This window comes from Pistacia vera, unplaced genomic scaffold, assembly GCF_008641045.1.
Source record: "Pistacia vera cultivar Batoury unplaced genomic scaffold, PisVer_v2 Contig201, whole genome shotgun sequence".
Lineage (NCBI taxonomy): Eukaryota > Viridiplantae > Streptophyta > Magnoliopsida > Sapindales > Anacardiaceae > Pistacia > Pistacia vera.
This window is the reverse complement of record NW_022196004.1, coordinates 101,923-125,206: the sequence shown is the minus strand read 5'-3', so window position 1 is coordinate 125,206 and position 23,284 is coordinate 101,923. Positions and strand designations below refer to the sequence as shown.

The 23,284-nt window shown below is 34.0% G+C and overlaps 1 protein-coding gene across 2 annotated transcripts; it reads left to right on the top strand.

Moving 5' to 3' along the window:
- Window positions 1–4,534: 4,534 nt before the first annotated feature.
- Window positions 4,535–22,332, top strand: LOC116128694 (oligoribonuclease). Of its 2 annotated transcripts, XM_031414449.1 has the most exons (10): window positions 4,535–4,698; window positions 7,851–8,067; window positions 8,182–8,313; window positions 9,634–9,710; window positions 11,427–11,508; window positions 11,622–11,677; window positions 16,586–16,672; window positions 17,333–17,526; window positions 18,305–18,395; window positions 22,001–22,332. In XM_031414449.1, the coding sequence occupies exons 2-10, from the start codon at window positions 7,971–7,973 to the stop codon at window positions 22,052–22,054; spliced, it is 870 nt and encodes a 289-aa protein (XP_031270309.1). In that variant the 5' UTR covers window positions 4,535–4,698; window positions 7,851–7,970; the 3' UTR covers window positions 22,055–22,332. The 2 variants fall into 2 exon arrangements, with proteins under 2 accessions (XP_031270309.1, XP_031270310.1); XM_031414450.1 differs by lacking the exons at window positions 4,535–4,698; window positions 17,333–17,526 and having other exon boundaries at window positions 7,677–8,067.
- Window positions 22,333–23,284: the final 952 nt, after the last annotated feature.

Genomic DNA, 23,284 nt, shown 5'->3' with positions numbered 1-23,284 from the left:
AAGCTTGTTCATACTCAGTCAACTTGAGTATATGATCGCCAATTTTGGTACCCTCTTCCATCTTGCATCTGAACAGTGACTGAGACCCCATACGCTTCTCATTTCTATGGAGAAAATAAATAATAGAAGCTAAGTCCATATTTTGGCACTGCTATCGCAATAATGGTGTCATTGATGCAAGCACAATGGATCTTGTCATTTCTGCTTTTGCATCATGTGTATGCTTCATATATATATACCCTGTTTGATGGATAGAACTATCAGTAGGCTTTGGTGACAAAGCCTGCTCAATGGTGTATAATCTATCGCTTGACTGACGTATATTGTTTATACTTCTATACCAGTCAATGAAATTCTCACCATTCCATTTGTCTCCCAGTTCGATAATTTGTCACAGTAATGATGGGATCATATTACTGAAATTTTTAAGTGAATCTACAAGTGCAGAACAAGTAAATGTTATTACAATGTTTATTATTATTATTTAATAAGGCCTTTTATTAAAAACGCTCCCACTATTTTCCTTAAGACAATAGCCCTCACTATTAACTTGAGAAAGGCCGTTGGCTTTCCTAGTGGACTGAGATCCCATCTAGCCCATTTCAACATTTGCTTTGGCAAACAAGCCAAAATGGGTTGATTATGTAGGCCAACAAACTTAATCCACATCAGTTGATAGCTCTCACTACCAACCTCAAATGTGAAACAAGCCAATCACACAATATGATGATCAAAGCCATTGCCCTCAAGTGTTATTCTCAGTATCAGTAGGGTGGACACTACATGCCGCCACGTACACATAACAAGTGTACTTCTCTACTATGCCTATGACATGTTTATCAACATTCGCTTTGGCGAACAAGCAAAACACGTCATTTTAAGTCGACCCATCACCATTAAGGAAAACTCCATTGAACTTTGATGTCCCACTGGTAGAAGTGTACCCTTTGCTTTGGCGAACAAGGTTCCAACGAATAGTGGTTTGATTAAAGACATGGTGATGGAAGGCATTTCAATTTTGACTTAATATACTTTAGTTGAGGGATGCTTTTTTATTATTATTTTATGTCTCATCAATTTTATCTTTCTTAGTATGTTATAGTCATAACATAAACTTTTAGCATGCATACTAAGCATAAAATAAACGTGTTGGTGCATAGCCTTAACTAAAACCGATTTCCTTAAGTCAAGAGGAATTGGTAGGTCAACCTCGGTTTAAAAGGAAATGGATTCTTCAAGTAATTTTGCCTCCTTCCCTTCCATCGCTTCTTCTTCTTGAACATTACACAACTTTCAAAAATAAAATTGCATTTTACATTATTGAAAAGAAACCTCAAGTTACATTCGACGAGAGTGAAATGAGAGAAAGAAGTTACATTGGAGGTTTAGAGAAAGGCAGGGCACGCGGGCTCTATTTTAAATTACATAACCCAAAACAATTAAACTAGGTTCATAGGCTTATGCAACAAGCACCATGCATATTCGCAAACAAGAATCATGCATAAATAATCAAAATTTAATTTTGATTAGGTTGGTAAATTACTAGTTACCCCTTGAATTTTGATAGTGTTGCATTTAAGTCCAACGAGTATTAAAATTTTTATTTTAGTCCCTTGTTAACGGGCCTCACTAAATTGGGCCTCCAAAATGTTTCTAACATGTAGCAACATTTTTTAGAAAATTATGGATTAAAAAATATCACACAACAATGCGATCACGACCCAAAATTCAACCCATTGCATCTTTACGTGGGCTACCCAAAAAAATCCAAATTTGATGCACGTTTTAACGCGCACCAGATCAGGCCCTTGGCTGAAAAACCAAGTGCCAATCGAGGCCAAGTGCTAGGAGCACTTGGCCACCATGGGGCAGCCCCAAAACAACAGCCAATCAAGAGGACAACAACGGCGCATTCGCATGCGCCACTACTGCGTGTGACAGTAGCCTTGGTGTAGTTGCACAAGGCTACTGTTGTGCTGTTTGCAGCGGCACAGCCCAAGGCCACATGCTGGAGCATGTGAGCATGTGGGCAGCACTCCTCTGTGAGCAGCAGCGGGCAACAACACTATTGTTACGCTCTATTGCACGCAATCTATGAAGCAGCATCATATGTTGTTTCTTGTTACTGCCATGCGCGGTAGCACATAGTAGCAACATGCCACCCTACAAGGCAGCATCCTCCTCTGATCGGAATCAAGTTTTATTTGATTTCGATCCCCCAAAAACAGATGCAAAGAATTAGATTAGCATCACATCAACCGCATCAGATTTTTAACACAAAAAAAAATCAGTTTTTACGCATCATGCAATAACATAATCGATACATATTGAAATCAATTCAACCAAACATTGAATAACAACGTAAAAGGTATATGGAAGGCTCTGATACCACTATTAGTGGCTGATAAGGCTTGCATAGCAGAAATTAAAAATAAAATCCCCAAAAACAACATTGAACCCAATAACCTTATACCTGATTTACGTTATTTACATATGAAATGATATTGAATATAAATTTTCCAGATTTCATAGCAGTGTTTGGAGGCTCCTTCAATCGATACGAATCGCTCCCATTCTAAGATAAGAGTGAACTCTCGGTATCCACACGAAGACAGGACGACGATCGACTTGCGGTCTCAAGTGCTAGCAAGACACACAAGCAAAAAGGATGCAAAATCTTGAAAAAATCTCTTCTCCACCAAGTGAAAAAACATGAGAGAGAGTGAGGTGAGTGGCTTGGATTTAATTCATGTGTTCTCCAATTTTATTTTAATTTTAAGTTGCCTTTTATATGCAACAAAAATTAAACCCTAATCTAGTTAGGAATAAATTTATTCCATGACTAGAATAGTAAATCCTTGTTACCAAACAAGGTAATAATCCACATGGCATCTTATTCAAATTCAAAAATGATTCATATTCATATATTATCTTCACTAATATTAATATTAAATAATATATATATATAATATATGAATATATTTAAATACATAATCTCACTAATTTTAATTTCAATATGAAATTAAATATAGGTAACGACCTCAGCAAATTTAATTGCACTGTGAGATTATCAAAATGACATTTCATCTCAAAAGACGAAAATATCATTTCCATCATAAATGATGAAAATGCCCTTTCTCACCAATTCATCCTTAATCTGTCTTCTATGTGTGTGACCCGAAGGGTCCTCATCATATCGGCAATGAGTAGTCTTGCGATTGACACCAATCAATCGTCTCACTAAACACAGACCAAGATTGGCCTCTAGCAAGACATCATGGCCACCCGATAGATTTGGATTCAGCAAAACAGTTTGCCTATCAACGATATGGTTATCGTGCAAACTGATCATTTCATCATCTGTTATCTCATCGAGGATGGGGTATAGAAATAGTGTCAACCTCAATTATCTTCGATATCTTTGTATTCAGTTACTGGACCAATGACCAGAATAATAAATTGGATTGAGCAACAACTCGATCCCACTGTGGCCACAACTTTAGTGTCATTGTCATTCACTGAATTGCGCCATGAGATAACTTTTCTCGTACCCGGGAGTGATAAATCCTTTGTTGATCCACCATAGTCTTGATACACTTCTCAATCTAGCCTATCACTACCATATTGATAGCTCTGAATAGAACTACGTTAGGCTGGTGTCAAAATACACCAATCAGTGCACAAGAAGCTCTGGTGATCTCAAGTCTAAGGATCACATGCACCACTATTCGTCAGATGATTTATTCCATAGACATTGGGGTTACATCTATATGGAATCCTCTGGTAGGTCTGCCTAGTAAACTTGCCAACAACAAACACCCATGTGTTGTAACAGGTTGTCGGCAAACAACCTTGACAAGTGAGATCAGTCACTGTCTTTCGATAGGGTTGTTCAACACTGTGATAGTCTTACCTTATTATCTGTGTCCTTGGTCAGAATAATACTAGGGTTACGAACATTTCTAAAATGGCCACCATATGTGATCATAGGGTTCTCATTATCAAGATTTGAAACACTTGATATCCTCGTCATGGTTCTACCATCCTAAGGACATATATCAATACACACAATTATGATTTACATGATATAGAAGAAGATTGCCTTTTATTGATTAATAAACATTATTTCAGAGAGTCAATTCTACAATAATTGATTGGCTCAAAGGCATCTACTCTAACAAATTTCTCATATTAGTATGAAAACATAAGTTTCCACTTTTTATGTATAGACAAGCTAAAAAGTTCAATAACCTATCCCCTCACCCCTTAGGGGTGTTAAAAAAATGCAGAAACCGAATTGAATTGGTGATCGAACTAGTAACCAAACATGTTTTCCGATTATCCAGAGAACCGGTTTGGTTTTGATTCAAAGAAATACAAAAATTGGTTTTCCAGTTTGGTTATCGATTTACGGGATTATGGGAATCGATTAACTGAAATTGGTTTTATAAACCGGTTTATTACAAAAATAATAAAATATAAAATAAAAACAATAAACCCTAAAGTAAAGGCTAAATCCCCAATTCTATTTCATTCATTCTTCTTCCATTCTTCCTTCTCTAGTAGCATAGACAGCCAGAGGCGAGCAGCTTCATTGTTCCTTCTCCTTCGTTCCTTTTTTAGCTTCATCCCCGTCTTCAGCTTAGTCCCTCATCTTCTTTAGCTTTGTCTCTCTCTAGATTCATCACAAACGATCAAGTAAGTTTTGGTCTTGATTTTGTTATGAAGAAGCATGTTCTGATCTTGATTTGGTAATTATCTGGATACTATTGATTTTGGTTTTTGTTCGTGGGTTGTGAAGGTGGATGATTTGTAGCTTTTATTTTATGTTTGTGGGTTATGATATTGATGGTGGATGGTTTGTGACAATTGTGTTTGGTTTGGACTTTGGATAGCGATTAGGGAATCGTGGGGACTTTGAATCATCCAAATAAACACGCATTGCTTCGATGAATTAATTTATATAAAAAAATAAATAAAAACTTAAACGAAAGTGGGGGAAATTGGCGAGGCGTGGCGGCGTTTGGCGAGTTATGGAAACCAGCGTTCGAGGTGTGTAATAAAATTGAGATGAGATCTGCTAAGAAATTGTTGAGAATTTGACTTTTAGATGAGCGGTAAAAATTGAACAGAAATTGGGGAAATTGGCACATATGGGAATGACGATAGAAGGTGGTGGTCGTGGGAGATGATAGTCGACGTAGGTGGTGGTAGATGACAATCAGCGGTGGTGGAGGTGGCTTGATGGTGGGAGAGATTTTTCAATTTTAGGGAAATAGTTCTCAATTTCTGAGATTGGTGCATCTGGGAATGACGACAGAAGGTGGTGGTTGTGGGAGACGAGAGCNACGATAGAAGGTGGTGGTCATGGGAGATGATAGTCGACGTAGGTGGTGGTAGATGACAATCGGCGGTGGTGGAGGTGGCTCGATGGTGGGAGAGATTTTTCAATTTTAGGGAAAGAGTTCTCAATTTCTGAGATTGGTGCATCTGGGAATGACAACAGAAGGTGGTGGTTGTGGGAGACGAGAGCCAGCGTAGGTGGTGGGAGACGACGATCGACGGCAGTGGAGGTGGTAGAGGTGGGTCGACGGTGGGAGAGATTTTTCAATTTTAGAGGAAGGGTTATCAATTTCTGATTTTAGGCTTTTAATTTGAGAGAGAGTTTTGACATATTTTGGGGAGGCAATTAAAATTTTGAATATTTTTTTTAAGCTTTTGGGGGAACTAATGTGGCAATTAAGTGAGACATGGTAGATAAGGAGACATTTGCCACTTCAATTAGTAATTTAGGGCTGTTCAAATCCGGATATCCGATCTGAATAGGGTTTTTTTGATCCGATCCGAATTTTCAGATTAGGCTATATCCTGATCCGAATTATGGGGATATCCGGTTTTACGGATATCTGATTATTCGGATCAGATAATTGGATATCCGAAATTGATCCAAATTTTAAAATTTTCTTATTAAAATCAAATAATTCTAGCAATAAAATTGAAATTATAATTCTCTTACATGATAAAAGTATCTAAAAAAATTAACATGAAGCACAAAACATTTAACATATGTTGTCCAAATACTGTCATAGTCTAAATATTGACTATGCTATCTTCATTGCCAATTCCTACTCGTCATCATCCTCCTGCACAAAACAAAATAAAACAAATAAACTATTTCAATAAACAACTTTTAAGATTAACAACAAAATTAATTGCATAAGGTTATTTGGGCAGTTCATGTGACCAATTCAGAATTTGAACCAGAAACTTAATCATAAAATTCATCAAATTTCCTACGAAAAAGTACAAGCTTTAACTTAATCCCTTTATTATCAAAGATAATTCAGTAAACAAACCATGAATGAAGATCCAACAAACAATCCATAGTCAAAGCATCCATCACAAAACAAGGTAGAAAATTCAGCAATTTATAATGGAAAACACTACAATTTCGAAAGGGAAAAAGAAAATTCAGTAAATCTAAAGAAATTTACTTACGATTGATTTGGGGCTTCAATTAGGGATTTAGGAGAGGAACTAATGATTTGGGGTTGTTGACGAGAGACTGAGAGAGTTGAGTTTGAGTGTCTGTCAAGTGTCGAGCGAGAGAGACTGAGAGAGTTGAGCGAGAGAGATTGAGATCTGAAAGAGTTTGGTTTGAGTGACTGTGTCTGTGAGTGTTCGAGCGAGAGAGACTGAGATCTAAGAGAGTTGAGTTTGAGTGACTGTGTCTGTGATTGTGAGTGTTCGAGTGAGAGAGTTGAGCGAGAGGCCGAGAGAGACTAAGATATGAGTCTGAGAGAGTTTGAGTGACTGTGTGTCTGTGTCTGTGTCTGTGCGTGTTCGAGCGAGAGAGACGTAGTTTTAGTTTAGGGTTATTTTAAAAATCAAAACGACGTAGTTTTAGACTTTTAGTAAAATCTGGATCGGATACGGATATCCGCTTTTTTAACAATCCCGATCCGGTATCTGATTCGAATATTTAGATTTTTTAAAATTACGATCCGTATCCGATCCGAATTTTCAGATATCCAATTTTTTCGGATCGAAGCAGAGCGGATCATGATCGGATATCGGATTTTTTTGAACAGCCCTAATTAGTATAAGGGTTAGTACAATTGGTTAGGGGCATTTCTCCTTTTTAATTGGTATGAACTGACTTCTTTATTANGGTTCTCAATTTTTGATTTTAGGTCTTTAATTTGAGAGAGACTTTTGATATATTTGGGGGAGGCAATTAAAATTTTGAATTTTTTTTTTAAGTTTTTGGGGGGAACTGATGTGGCAATTAAGTGACGTGGTAGATGAGGAGACATTTGCCACTTTAATTAGTATAGGGGTTAGTACAATTGGTTAGGGGCATTTATCCTTTTTAATTGGTATGAACTGACTTCTTTATTATTCCAAATACTTGTATTTATAACAAATACATTATTCAGGATAAAAACATATAATTAAATAAAAATAATAGATTAAGATAAAATCATATCCCTACCCAATCTCTATTCAATAAAAATAATGTGGAATGAGAGGAATGAAGGTCGTGGGTTAAAAGAAAAAGGGGGATGGTTTATGTTTTTTATATTATTATTATTGTTATTGTTATTATTTTGTATTTATTAAATAAAAAATTTTAGTATTAAATAACAAAGTGAAGGTCCAAGGGCAATATTTAACACTTCTGACGCAGATTTTAAATGTCTGTACAACGGCAGGGGTTTTAGGGTTATTCCTGATACTCCAGGGGATTTTGGGAAGAGAAACCTCGGGGGTTTTCAGTCATTATCCCGGGGAAATAGCATTTAACGAATATATTCCCCTGGACTAAAGAAAGAAAATTGAAATTGCAGGATACTTCTTCTACGTAAAGTTGGGGAGTTTGGGTGATTTAGGGTTTAGGTATATAGGAGCGGGTGAGGTGTCATCATCTTTACCCATGAGCCCCGGGCCAAACTTAAGACTGAAGAAGAATGGATACCCTCTCAAATATATTCTCTGTATTAGAGCTCGACGCTGAAGATGATCAACTTCAATCCTCCTCTGCTTCTTCCTCTTCTAGCAATTCAGGTACTATCATTTTCATTTCAACATCTTATATTTTGCGGTTTTCTTGTGAATCTATTTTCAAATTTTTTATTTTTAGGGTTTAATTCTTCTATAATTTCATCATGAAAATTGCAGGTCAAGCCAAAAATAAAGCAAAAAGTTCTAGTGATGCCAAGCTGGTAAAAAATGAGAAAAAAAATCCAGAAAATTCTGAGAATCGTTTAAAGTACAAAATGCCCCTTGTGTGGATTGACTTGGAAATGACTGGTAATTTTATGTTGTTAAATTGTTATTTTTGTGGTTTTCCTTAGCAATTAGGTTATTATATTGTCATTTTAGTTCCTTTTTTCTTCGTTTGATACCATGAATAGCTTCATTCTTTATGATCAGGTGCAATTTAACAAGCTCAATTAAGCTTTCCTAACAAATTACCGGAGTTGGATGTATTTTGAATTATGGGTAAATTTAAAGTCTCACAAAAAGAAAAAAAGAGTTGATTATTTGGAAGTTTCTCAGTATGCCTAAATCCTTCAAATGAGGGCTTAAAATATAAATAAAACTCTTAGTCTTTGTTGTGTATCGTAATTACGTGATGATGTTGTTAGGCTGGTGGTGAGAATATTTGCCATGAACTTGAATTTTGTAGGATGCTTCTTGGTTAATTTGGCTTGTATGGAAGTTTGTTTGCAAAGTTGGTGAGATTCACATATTGGCATAACTTTATTCTTTGTAGCTCTTTGCATGCTTGGAGATTTTTGTAAACAAAGTGAACTTTTTAAATATCAGAAAACATGGGAAGTCTTCTGCCTACATTAAAGGTACAAAAATAAATTTGCATTCCTTCTCTATATATAAGCTGGACCTATGAACTTCTAATTGTGGAATTTTAAGATGAAGACTGTCAGTTTAAGCTACAAAATAACAAACATAAAAAAGTCACTTATCCACAATCAACCCTGAAATCTTATTGCCTTCCAATCAACCACCTAAGTGGCACAAGCAATGAAAATGAATTATTTTCCTGAGAAGTAACTTTATATGGAGAAATTACCCTTTTCTAGTTAGATGATTTGTTTTCCCTTAGCCTACTCTTCCTGTGGTGAGTCTTTGATTATCTTCTGTATTTTATACATCATTATAACAGTGGAATTAAAAGTATGTTTTCACCTCACCAAGTCTCTTTTCTACCATCTCCACCGATGAATCTCAAAATTCCTAGGCCCCAGGATTACCTCCCAAAGAATAGTCTGAATATTTCAGTGGCCGAGCCACAACCACAATCAAACCTCTTTCTGGTCACCCCCAACAAATATACGAGCCTACATTCTGTTTATCCCTTTGTAAGAATTGTTGCTGCCTGTAGCATAAATTGAAAACATTTGATATTCTTGAAAAAGTTGTGGCTACACTATTCTTTTGTCCATAAGATGGTTTTCTTGACTGCATTCCTTTAAACGTAAAATTTCTTTCCTAAGCGTACCTGTACATTGTCTGTTAGTAGAAGCATTAAAACAATCTATATTGACTGGATGTGAGAAGATAAAGAAGATAGGCAATCCTTTTATAATTCTTTTTCTTGCTATACAGGTTTGAACGTTGAAGCTGATCGAATACTGGAGATTGCTTGTATAATTACAGATGGAAATTTGACAAAATCGGTGGAGGTACATATCCTATTTTGAAGTGCATTTTGGGCCTATTTGCAGGCCTCTTTTCTTTTCTTTTCTTTTTTCCTATTTCATTTAATTTTTTTTTTTTTTCAATTTCTTTAGTCATTTTAAATGTATATAGATGTTTCCATAGTTTGATATTGCTATATAACATTTTAGAAAGATCATACTCCTTGCTCCTCCTTAATATTTTTCATTGTATCCCATTTAGTACCTTGTAAGGAAGAAACTACATCATGTAGAAAACTATTGAATTTGATTGGTTTATTCAATACTCAAAAGTCAATTGGCTATCGTACTGCGAACATCTGTAAAAGAACTATTTTAGGGGTTTGAAGAGTTTTAGGATAGATTTCTTCTTTCATTGTGACTGTATTGTATTCTTTAGTACACTTTTGAGAGCATAAGATTGAGTACTACTACTTCCATTAATTCTTTTGCATCTTCCTCTATATGTCTGGAGTTTCTGTGGACATTACAGTGATATGAATGATAAGAAATTTATATTTGATGTTTGTGAATGTATTTAAAATAGCATGAATTGAGTTCATGAAATTAGAACTTTAAGATGGAATAATCAAGTAATGTAAACATTATTCAAAAAAACAAAGAGAGACAAGAGCCCGCTTTAACATTTTAATTGCCATATGAGTTACTGCATTCGAGTGAGAAATCTGGATTTGGTAACTGTGATAATTTTCTTCGCACATGTTGTGGAGAAACTGGGAAAAAAAAAATCCTGAAGGATTTCAGTTTTAAAACTTTGTAGCTTCTTATACCCATTTTCTATAAAGTAAGACAGTTGATGTTCTATCTTATGAAACAAAGTTTGCATGTATGGAACCTTCTTTTTGATGGAAAACTAAACTTTTCATTGCCATTGAAACACTACAAGAAAAGAAAACTAGATTTTCATTATTAGAAAACAAAAAGATGATTTTTACAAAATCCAAAAAAAAAAAAAAAAAAAAAAGATGTTTAATGTAGAAGTCATCTTATTATTGCCTTTAAATTTTTTAGAATGAAAGAGTGGATTGTCAATGAATTCGCTTGAAGCTGATGCTGAAAGGGATGTCAAAAATTGAGTTTTATTCCACGAAAATTATGTCATCTGTGTCTTTCAAACCAACCCTAAAAGTAGCTGAAACCTTGTAGTTCTGTAACATAAATGCTTTCCTTCCTTTGGTGAAAGAACAGATTTTTCAATTAGCAATGAAAATAGCTTTCTAAAAGTTTTTGAGGGTTTGTTCCAAGACTTCTGCTATAGGACAAAGGAGATTAATAATTAATATTTACTATGCTTTCTTGAACATTGCATACAACAAAAGAGATAAGCAGATATATGGCATCTTCTTATGAATGATTTGCATGTAGATGACATCAAACCTTCTTAATTTTTATGATGCTTCTTTTTCCCTCTTTTTATGGAACTTGTGGATAAGTTTAATATGGAAAATTGATTTTGCTATAGATTTTATAAACCTGCTGTTCATATTCTTCACTTTAATCTCATAAATGATTCCATGTGTAGACTGCATCTCATAAAGAGAAAAATAAGTTTCTTTAGCTTAGTATGTATAGATGAGATAGCAAAGTTTCTTTTTGTGCTATTTTTAATTGCACAAAGGTGTACGTTTGGATTATATTTGACTAATAAGCATAATTTCATGTGAAATTCCAAACTTGTAATGTAACTCTTTATTATTTTAGGGCCCTGATTTGGTTATCCATCAAAGTAAAGAGTGTTTGGATAGCATGGGGGAATGGTGTCAGAATCACCACAAAGCTAGTGGTAAGCAGCTTGACACAAATGGTTTGACAGGATATCATATGCAGTCTAGATATCTCTACATATTGTAGTATCTTATGTAAGAAAGCATCTCAAACACTTCAAAATTACTGCAGGGTTGACAAACAAAGTGCTCCAAAGCACCCTGAGTGAAAGAGAAGCTGAAAAGCAGGTGTGTGATAACTTTGTCAAGTGGTAAGCTGTAAGACAGTTTCATAATTCTGTGCTTTTGTCGTTTATAAGATTTTAGACATTTTGTGAAACTTATTTACACCTTGTTTTTGGTCACACCTTAACTTTAAAAGGACACTTAAGATGGAAAATCATGTCATTTGAAATTTTTTCGTGTTGAAGATTTTATTTTGAATGTTACCATTTGCATTATGGAGAAAAAGAATAATTGCTTAGATCTCTTCTGACTACATGGCAATTTGATAGTAGGAATTCCAAGTTCAACTAGTATTACTTTGGAAAAACCTTGGCATGTATCACTTATATGTTGCAGTTAATCTATTTGACACCTTTGTTGTTAGTTGTTAGTGTGGTTTCAATTTTATCAGACATTACAAAGATGTGTGACTAGAATTAGAAATTTTCAAATATTAACTGGCTAGTTCTTCAACTTAATTTTCCATGAACCGACATGAATGACTATAATAACAGAATTTAAATTTTTTATTTTTTTATTTTTTTATTTCAGAAGTTAATTTGTAAAGTTTTGTGTTATTGGAGCTTTATTATTCAAAATGAAAGTTTGCTGTATTTAAGAGAAAATTGCTGTCTCTTTAAAGACCTAAAAGGTAGGATTTTTGTGTTCCATATCAAATTTGCTTTCCATAAACTAATATGGACATTTTAAAGGTTTTCACTTATCCAGAAGAAAATAAACTTTATTGATGAAACCATGAATTTGAACTAGCTTAAATATAATGTTTACTCTTGTCCTTAGCTTGACTAATGGTACTAAATAAAAAATTTAAACATAATTTGACTTTAGATGAACGAACAAATGTCGGGGGAAAGAAAGAAGCTTGTTTTTCAATTTTGAACTACTAGCCATGACGATTTAAAGAGAATAAATGGCAGTTAAGTCCTTTCCTTGACTAGGGCTATATGTCCATTTACTCTCCCCATTTGAAGCCAATAATGATCAACATAAAGACAAATTAGCCAACTTTGTTTTTTGAATTCTAGTTATAACCACGAAGATGTTTTTTCTGATTTTTACTCATTAATATCTTCTGATAACGTTGTATTTTCTTGATAGGCAATGGAAATTTATGTATTAACATTGTAAAGATTTTTAACAATGAACTAAGTATTTGTTATAAAAATAAGCCATCTCTCTATCATGGTGGTCTAGACTGTCATGAATTGTGTAATATGTGCAAAAAGGACATATTTAAAAGAATGATTATTACACTTGAATAGCTTCCAGACATGTAGTGTAGCCCTGTAGTAAAAAGTTAGGCCTAACTGAGCTATTTTGCCTGGGGTGGCCCAAGCACGAACACTGTTTGTGCCATGCTGAGCAAAACATGAAAAAAAAATTTCTGTTCTAATTTTTTTTTTAAATATTTATATTTAATTTTTTTTTTTTTGTATGAAATAGAATACACATTATCATGGGGCTCGTTTGGTACACTTTTTTTTGAATAATATTCTATTATGAATAAGATATGATAAGATTTTGAGAATTTGTTTAGTAAATTTTTGGAAAACATTTTTTGAAAATATTTAGATTATTTTTTAACCCTTTAAATTTGTTAATTTAGCTAAACATTCCCCCTAAACAATAAAAGTTTATAAATTAACAAAAACACTCTCACCCATTCAACTAATTGTCGGCAGGCAGCCACCATCGTCGAACAGTGGCTAAAAGTCGTTGGAATGGTGCACGACTAGTTGGATCTGGCTGGTTGTGTACCGAATTAGCCATTTCAACCTGATCCACCATGGATCTGGTCGAAAACGGCCAGATCTATGACCGAACGATAGTGAAGATATGACCGTTGTTGATGGCCAAATTTTTGGCTGAAAACAGACAGATCGGCGCGCGATCGATTAAATTCAACCGATCGTGAGTCGTTCCAGCGGCGGCGGCGGCGACTGGTGGTGGTTGTTGGCAAGCGACTGTTGCTTGGGTGAGTGGGGGTGTTCTTGTTAATTTATAAACTTTATTGAGAAAGATAATTGTTAAATGTTTTGAGTTGAATAAAATATGATTGGATTTTGAATTGAATAGTCAATAATAAAACAAACCCATTTTTCATTTTTTAGGATAGGATAGTAGAATAGAATAGAGTTTGAAAAGTTAAACAAAGGGGGGAATGAGTTTTTACACTATTTCCTTATCATATCTTATTTCTTACTTCAAAGTACATTCCCCTAGTTTGTTTAATTTTTTCAACCCTATTCTATTCTATTATTTTATCCTAAAAAATGAAAAACATGTTTGTTTTTATGTTGTTCAAAATTCAATCCTATTCTATTCAACCCAAAACATTTAACAATTATCTTTTTCAATAAAAGTTTATAAACTAACAAAGACTCCCCCACCCAACCGAGCAATAGTTGCTCGCCAGAACAACGCACAATCTGTTGGATTTGGTCGGTCATGCTCATGTGTCGATCTGGTCGTTTCGGGTCAGATCTATGGTGGATCTGGTCGGAAACGGTCAAATCGGCGCACGATCGGCCAAATCCAATCGGTTGCATGCCATTCTAGTAACTTCCGTTCGGCGGTGGTGGCTGGCTGTTAGGATCCCACATTGGAAGGAAAAGGGATGGGCATGTGGGTTATAAGGGCTTGAGCACCCTCCCTTGGCAAGCTGGTTCTCCAAGAAGAGTTTTACCCAAGCCCATGGCTCTGCCCAATTGTTTAAGTTATTGGGATGGGTTCTTATTAATTGGTATCAGAGCATGATCCTGCGCCCACAGGATTTCGCCGACGTGGTAGGTTGACCTGTGGCAAGTTGACCTTGGGCTCGGGCTGCTACCCCTAGAAAGGGCATGGAGGCTCGAGGGAAAGGGGATCCGCGTAGTCACCCAAGAGGTAAAGAGACCGACAGGGGTAAAGAGGCTGCTGTGGACATCGGTTGCGGAAGCGTGGTGGAATGTTAGGATCCCATATTGGAAGGAAAAAGGTGGGCATGCAGGTTATAAAGGCTTGGGCACCCTCCCTTGGCAAGCTGGTTTTCTAAGGAGAGTTCTACCCAAGCCTATGAAAGACCCATGACCCAACCCAATTGTTGAGTTATTGGAGTGGATTCCTATCAATGGCTGCCGACAATTAGTTGGGTGGGTGAGGGTATTTTTGTTAATTTATAAACTTTTATTGTAGGGGGTGTTTAGCTAAATTAACAAATGTAAGGGGTTAAAAAATGAACTAAATATTTTTAAAAAATGTTTTAAAAAATTGTACTATACACATTTTCAGAATCCTATCTTATTTGATTAAATCCCATCATATCCTTTTTAGAATAAAATATTATTAAAAAAAGTGTACCAAACGGAGCCATTATTTTTAGTTTGTTAGAAGCTTAAAATTTTTTCTTAGCCTTGGATCTGTTTCTTTATGTTTTTGTTTACTGTAATTTTGTCTTTTGCCTTGTAAAATTTGAAATACTTTTTATTTATTGTTTACACTCTTTTCAAATGAATAAAAAATCTTGTTTTCACCAACGTAACTAAAAGGGAGCCAAACAAGAAAAATAATTTTTTATTGTTGTTTTTAATTTCAAGATTCATTTGTCAAAACCAAAAGCACTTTTGAGTTGTTTTCTTTAACTAAGTTTTTGGTAAATAATTTTAATTTAATTTCTAAAACAATTAAGATTTTTATTAAAGTATTTCATGATTATATAAAAAATATATTTTTAATAATTAGATTTAAAAAGCTCATTTTTGTTTGTTATTTTAAAAACATCCACTGAATGTGTTTTGTCAGTATCATTTTAAAAGTGTTGTTTTTAGGAAATGATACCGAACCCACTGTTAATCTTATAAATACAAAATTAACTTTACCATTGTCATTTTTGGATTCATTTTTTTGTTATATTACTGAGGTGGCCCATATATATCTTTTGCTCCAAATAACTGAATATATTATCCGGAAACAATGCAATGTATTACCCCCATCCCACCACTTGGAGGCCGGTCTTTTATCTCCAAAGCCAGATGTCTTATGGAAGAGCTTTATTTGAGAACCAACTGTCAAATTTAAGTTGAACCAAAGAAGCAAAACAAAGGAGCAGCACAGGAAGAGATAAGAAGCTCGCTGTGTCAATGGATTATAGTTGAAAATCATTAGAGGGTACTTTGAAAGTTGAATATCCTAGATGGAAAGTTTTTCCTGGGAACGTTTTTCTGTTTTGTCTACTATATTTTTCTTTTAACTTAAACTGAGTGGCATGTGGCAAATTTCGTGTTGATTCCTTTCTTCTTTTAGTAACAACACACTTTGACAGTTGGTGATGAACCTTATATGATTGTTTAGTTGAGCCACAATATGATTGATTGTTTGAATTGGTAGACTGTAATTAGTAATAAGTGCTTTTCATTTCGATTTAATAAATAATCTAACATTAATCACAAATAGAGATGCTCAACAAATTATTCAGTATTAAAAAAAAAAAAAAAGCTTCATAATTCCACAAGTACAGAGAAATTTGGATTTGGAGAAAGGATGCAATTGTCATGGGTTGCAAAATGTTTCTTTTGGCGGGGAGTTTTGGAGGCAATTTGAGAATCATTTAAAGAGGATGAATTTATCTTTGCACCCTTTGCTAAAAAAGAGTTATAAGAATAATAAAAAAGTTACAAAAGGAGTCTGAGAGTATAATAATTTAATTTCAGATCTAAATTACAATAAAAAAGGAGCTGATAAAGCTTGATAAGGTTAATGATGTTCCATCAATAAGTTCATTAGATGGAATGTGAGAGGCATTACTGGTGGAATATTATGAGTTTGCATTTCTATATTTATTTAGGCATTATGCTATTTCAATCAGATGTCCTTGTTGATTCTTCATTTCTGTGTTAGTTTAAGATACATTTGATACAAGCTTCAATACTGCAGGTAATAGAATTTGTTACGAGAAATGTTGGTACATACACACCTCTTCTTGCAGGGAATTCAGTTTATGTGGACTTTCTATTTTTAAAGGTAATGCAACAAAACTCCTACATATCCTTTTTATTTTTTAAAGAATTATTGACGTTATCAGACTTTTATGAATCATTTAATCAAGTAGAGCTGTAATTGTTTTTTACTAGAATCAGTTGTGTTGTATACTATTTTTTGTATGCATTGTTGACTCAGCCATGGGAAACCAAAGCAATTTTGTTGCATTTTTTACGTAAGTAATTTTTTTTTCTGTATTTAATTTTGTGGGCTTCTCATATGTCTCTCAGTTTATTTAGCATTTACATGTTTTTGAAGATTTAGTCATTGTGAGCTTACGGTTAAACCAGTACAAGTTCAGAGTGTTAATTTAGGAGTAATGGACCTTTATATGTACAGAATGGAGATTGTAGAATAATCTATTGGGTAGGTTTCTTGCCCAACCGAAGTCAAATTTGTTGGGTGATTTCCCAAGCTATAAAGAATGATATTGGTTTCATGGTGGGTTTGGGTAATTCATTTCTGCGGTAACTTATATTCAATTTTTTTCTTCTATAAAAGATCTGATAATTATTTATTAAAAAAGTGATAGGCCTTCATTGAACCACATTTGGCCACTATCGCAAAAGTGTTCCCGGTAATAGTGCTTACATAGAAATGTTCAATGGCTCCTGATTTACGCAACTGTATGTCTATTGTCAGAAAACAACACAACATTTGGCTGTCGAAAGCGGTCAAACTTTTGGTCGCCCAAAGCTTGGACTGCTTCCCGTTGTGAAAAACCGTATCTTTTCTGATGGTGTGTATATGGTTGTGTGTATTAGCCAACTATTGATCATTTCAGTGTGGATGGTATCAACAAATGTGTTTTGTCAAAGGTGGATGATAGTGATCCGGTGATTGTCTCTTTTATTTAAAAATTGTTGTTAATTAATTTAAATAATGTTAATCTGTTTATAATTTTATTTAATATCTTTTATAGATGATAAGAAAAATAGCTATGTCCAATTTGACTCAAGTACCCACAAATTTTAATTTTTTTTTCTTTTTAAAATGTAATGAATATCATGTTACCCCAGCAAACCCATATAATCTGACTTCCTAAATGGGTTGGGGTCACTTTTTTATGGGCTGAATTGGGTTGGAACTCAATCCACCTGGGCCCACCCATTTGCCATCCCTATATAGAGAAAGCCAAAACTATATTTTTTGTGTTTCCCACACTTGAAGAGTCTATTTTGTAATTTTGTTGAGTTATTAGGTCTTTTGGTTGATTTAGTTTACGGTTAGTGATTATGGCCTCTCATTCTCATGGCTTTGAGAATCCTTGTCATCTTATGCTAAGAGTACAGTTTGTAAATATGCCTATGTATAGAAGATAGGTAGAGTATGTACAAAAGATAGAGCTGAAGTAATACAAAAAAGGAGAAAAGGGAAGTTGATAATTAGATAATAGGGGGGCAGGATAAATGGAGTATAATGGTTTTCTTATTGTAATTAATTTATAATCTTAAAAGTTGAACAAGGTGTGTTAAGCCTTATGGAATTAAGATCCTACCTAAATTTGGCTCACTACCTCTTATTGATTATCCCTTGGTAGTTTTCTGTTGTCTTAATGACCTTCCATCATTTGAGCCGCATTGTTTATCCTCCTAACCAGCTTCAGCTTTGCAGAAATACATGCCTGATTTGGCTAATCTCTTCTCTCATGTACTCGTCGATGTTAGCAGTGTCAAGGCTCTATGTGTTCGCTGGTATCCTAAAGGTAATTATCTAAAAATACCATATTGATTCTGAAATTCTGTGATTTTGTTAAGTGTGATGAATTAAAAATTAATGTTTTTCTCTTACCTTTTTAAATTCTCAGTCAATATTCCTGTGCTTACTGAAGAAAGTAGAAGTCTACTAGATAAGTCAAGTTGCTATTCTGCTATTTATGCTTAGGTAGCCCCTACATTGCCTAGTTGTTGAGTTTAATCATTATAAGATGTTGAAAGAGCTACACCAGGTTTGAAGTCACTATAATTGTGTTGGAAATTAACCCCTCTGGATTAGCCATCCAATTGCACTCAATAATGTCAACAAATTATAACCGGCAAGTTAAGATTGTTTCACTAAAAATTGATGTTTATTTATTTATTTATTTTTTAATAATTGAGATGTTCGGGTCTGCTTACGCGCACCTTGACTAATCCTTAGGAGGAGCTATCCCATCACAAACCACCACCATGGCCCTTAAATTATGGGCAAAGGTACTACCTTTCCGTCCAGCTGGGAATCGAACTTAGGATTGTGGGTTTTACCCATTTACAATCCTCTTGGTTTGCCCTTACCGCTGGGCTACCCATGAGTGGGTTAAAAAAAAAAATTGATGTTTCTCTTACCTTCTTAAATTCTCAGTCAATATTCCTGTGCTTATTGAAGAGAGTAAAAGTCTACTAGATAAGTCAAGTTGTTATTCTGCTATTTATGCTTAGGTAGCCCCTGCATTGCCTAGTTGTTGAGTTTAATCACTATATAGATGTTGTAAGAGCTACACCAGGTTTGAATTCACTATAATTGTGTTGGAAATTAACCCCTCTGGATTAGCCATCCAGCAACAAATTATAACCGACAAGTTAAGATTGTTTCACTAATAATAGAGACAACTGATTTATACCACTCAATAATGTGTAAATAGAATACATTAAACTTTCATCTCAAACACAAAGTCTAAAATCCCATCTCAATGATTTTCCATTAGCTCAGAATGGAGCTCCAAATAACTTATCTATCTAAAGCCTTATTTTCTGGAATTTTGAGTGTCCATTGAAGAGAAAGATTAAGAAAAAAGAAGCAGATGAAGCTATCAAAGGAGAAACACTGTCTATTCTTATAAGTTGGGGATCTTTATTTAATAGGAAATTTAACATAAGTGTTTGATTAATTTAAAATGGAATTGAGAGAATTGGGAAGTGTAGAGATTTAATTTTGGATTAATTGACTTAATGATCAAGTTGTGTAATCCAAAAAGGAATTTTGTATTTTTGAGGGCTAAATTGTCTTTGTAGTAGTCATTGTTTTCTGTTAATCATTAAAAAATTTGCAGTTGCTGGTGCTATGTATCTATTTGCTAAACTTTATATACACCTCTGTTTCTTCCTGGTGTATCTGTTATTACACCCTTGCCTGATGACTGGAATTTTTCCTTCGTTTGTCAAATCATTTAACAAAGATGATATACCCATTTTGAAGGGTAGTTTAAGCTTATGAAAAAGTGATTTCTTCAGTCAATTAAAATAAACTTAGTGTAGTCATGTATAGAGGGAAAAGGAGCTAGTGCAATGAAAGAATGATTGAAAATAATTGTCAATTGTTTGGTGGACGATCTAAGTCTTTAAAAGATTAGATAATAATACAGAAACCAAATGTTATGAGAAATCATGGAAACACCTTCACAGTAGTATCAAATCTGTTGGAATTAACACTTGAAGGGAACTGTGCTCTTTTTATGATCATGGAAGAAATAGGAGAGATGAAGCGATGAAAATTGAGAGAGAACTTTTCCGAGAAAATGAAAGGGAAAACTAAAGAAAGAGAATAAAACAATTTTTAATAGTCGTATACATAATTTTGAAAAAATATGTTTGTTTGTTTAGTTATTTGACATAGTATTTTTGAAATATTATTGTTAGGTAGAGTTAAGTGGTTATTACGAGGTTGGATTTGAAAATTAAAAATAGTTGAATAATTTAGGATAGGATTTTGAGAATAGAGAAACAAATATGCATTTTGATTTGGAATAAGAATANTACGTAGCCCCTGCATTGCCTAGTTGTTGAGTTTAATCACTATATAGATGTTGTAAGAGCTACACCAGGTTTGAATTCACTATAATTGTGTTGGAAATTAACCCCTCTGGATTAGCCATCCAATTGCACTCAATAATGTCAACAAATTATAACCGGCAAGTTAAGATTGTTTCACTAATAATAGAGACAACTGATTTATACCACTCAATAATGTGTAAATAGAATACATTAAACTTTCATCTCAAACACAAAGTCTAAAATCCCATCTCAATGATTTTCCATTAGCTCAGAATGGAGCTCCAAATAACTTATCTATCTAAAGCCTTATTTTCTGGAATTTTGAGTGTCCATTGAAGAGAAAGATTAAGAAAAAAGAAGCAGATGAAGCTATCAAAGGAGAAACACTGTCTATTCTTATAAGTTGGGGATCTTTATTTAATAGGAAATTTAACATAAGTGTTTGATTAATTTAAAATGGAATTGAGAGAATTGGGAAGTGTAGAGATTTAATTTTGGATTAATTGACTTAATGATCAAGTTGTGTAATCCAAAAAGGAATTTTGTATTTTTGAGGGCTAAATTGTCTTTGTAGTAGTCATTGTTTTCTGTTAATCATTAAAAAATTTGCAGTTGCTGGTGCTATGTATCTATTTGCTAAACTTTATATACACCTCTGTTTCTTCCTGGTGTATCTGTTATTACACCCTTGCCTGATGACTGGAATTTTTCCTTCGTTTGTCAAATCATTTAACAAAGATGATATACCCATTTTGAAGGGTAGTTTAAGCTTATGAAAAAGTGATTTCTTCAGTCAATTAAAATAAACTTAGTGTAGTCATGTATAGAGGGAAAAGGAGCTAGTGCAATGAAAGAATGATTGAAAATAATTGTCAATTGTTTGGTGGACGATCTAAGTCTTTAAAAGATTAGATAATAATACAGAAACCAAATGTTATGAGAAATCATGGAAACACCTTCACAGTAGTATCAAATCTGTTGGAATTAACACTTGAAGCGAACTGTGCTCTTTTTATGATCATGGAAGAAATAGGAGAGATGAAGCTATGAAAATTGAGAGAGAACTTTTCCGAGAAAATGAAAGGGAAAACTAAAGAAAGAGAATAAAACAATTTTTAATAGTTGTATACATAATTTTGAAAAAATATGTTTGTTTGTTTACTTATTTGGCATAGTATTTTTGAAATATTATTGTTAGGTAGAGTTGAGTGGTTATTACGAGGTTGGATTTGAAAATTAAAAATAGTTGAATAATTTAGGATAGGATTTTGAGAATAGAGAAACAAATATGCATTTTGATTTGGAATAAGAATAAGATAGGGAAACAAATGCATCCTAAAATTTTAATTACATGGATCACTGATGGATCCCTAGTGGCTGAGGTTTTTGTCCATAATTTCTGATAATATTGGATCTGTGTGTAAAATCTATCATGCTCGTTTTGTATTGTTTTTATGCTTGCTTACTTATTCTTTAATGCAACACATGAGATACTGAAGTGCTTTAATTCTGGAGCATACTAATTCATATACATACTAAACAAAGTTCATTACTTGTACAGAAAACAGGAAAGCTCCATCAAAAGAGAATAAACATAGAGCTTTGGATGATATAAGAGAAAGCATCACAGAACTCAAATACTACAAGGAGAACATATTTAGATCAAAGTCAAAGAAGTAATACCAAAAAAGTTGGAGCATGGGAATGGATGTGTTGAGAGCTTTAAAATTCATAGTACCTGTGACTGTGAGTGCTTAAGCTTTCTGCCTCAGGGCATGTACTTTTCAATTACGATGTTATCATAAAATCTTAATCAGTTTATATTGCAACTTGTAAGGTTTCTTACTTGCAAAGGTATTTTCCTTAACTACTCTGTAATTGTGCAGTAGTAATGAAGTATCGAGGCTATACACTGTACATTATGAAAATATAAAAGGCTTAGATTGTTGGCTCTTGCTCGTAGAATTTTACATCCAAATATGTTATAAGAATGCATTTCTATATGTTATAAGGCTATACACTGTACATTATGAAAAATATAGAAACACGTGTTTTAGGAAACTTTTAGATATGAAGTTTCAACAGAACTAAATGTTCATGATACTTGGCCAATGGAGGTTGATGGTGAGAAACTTGGATTTGGAAATTATGAGTTTGGGTTAGTCTGTGGACTATGTTTTGAAACTATCGAGAAGAAAAGTGCTATGACTATACAAAAGAGAACAAGCCAGAGCAAGGTGATTAGAAGACAGAAAAGGAAGGGATACATAAACTAGGAGATATATATTTTAATACAGATTGAGTTATTTAGAGACAAGGATGGATTATTTCCTACAGATGATGCAGTTAAGCTATCTTTGATATTGGTGTTGGAGAATGTCTTATGCCGTTATATTTGCCCATTTTATTTATAGTTGCATTGGTGTTTTACTAGTATTTTGGATGAGCCTAAGAAAAAAGCAAATAATAAAAAACAAGGAGAAGTATAATTTAGGCAAATGTCCTTTGTTCTTTTATTAACTTACTTTGTCATTCATTTTTAATCACTACACTACAGTCTATCATCTAATTTATTCATGTAGACTTGGATATATGAGATAATTACATGTTGTCAGGGCAAAGCCTTTGTGTTCCTCGGTTGGAATTCATTGTTACAAGGCTGTCTAGGTAAGGTGACAATTTTTATGAAGAACAACACCTTTGTGCTCCACCTAAACCTAGAAGTATTGTTTCACATGTATCCGATCATGATATGGCCTCTCTAGAGCTTGAGCTGCATGATGTAGTGAATGAACTTGAAATGGAAGCACCCAATGCTATGAAAAAGCACTTGAAATGTTTTGCA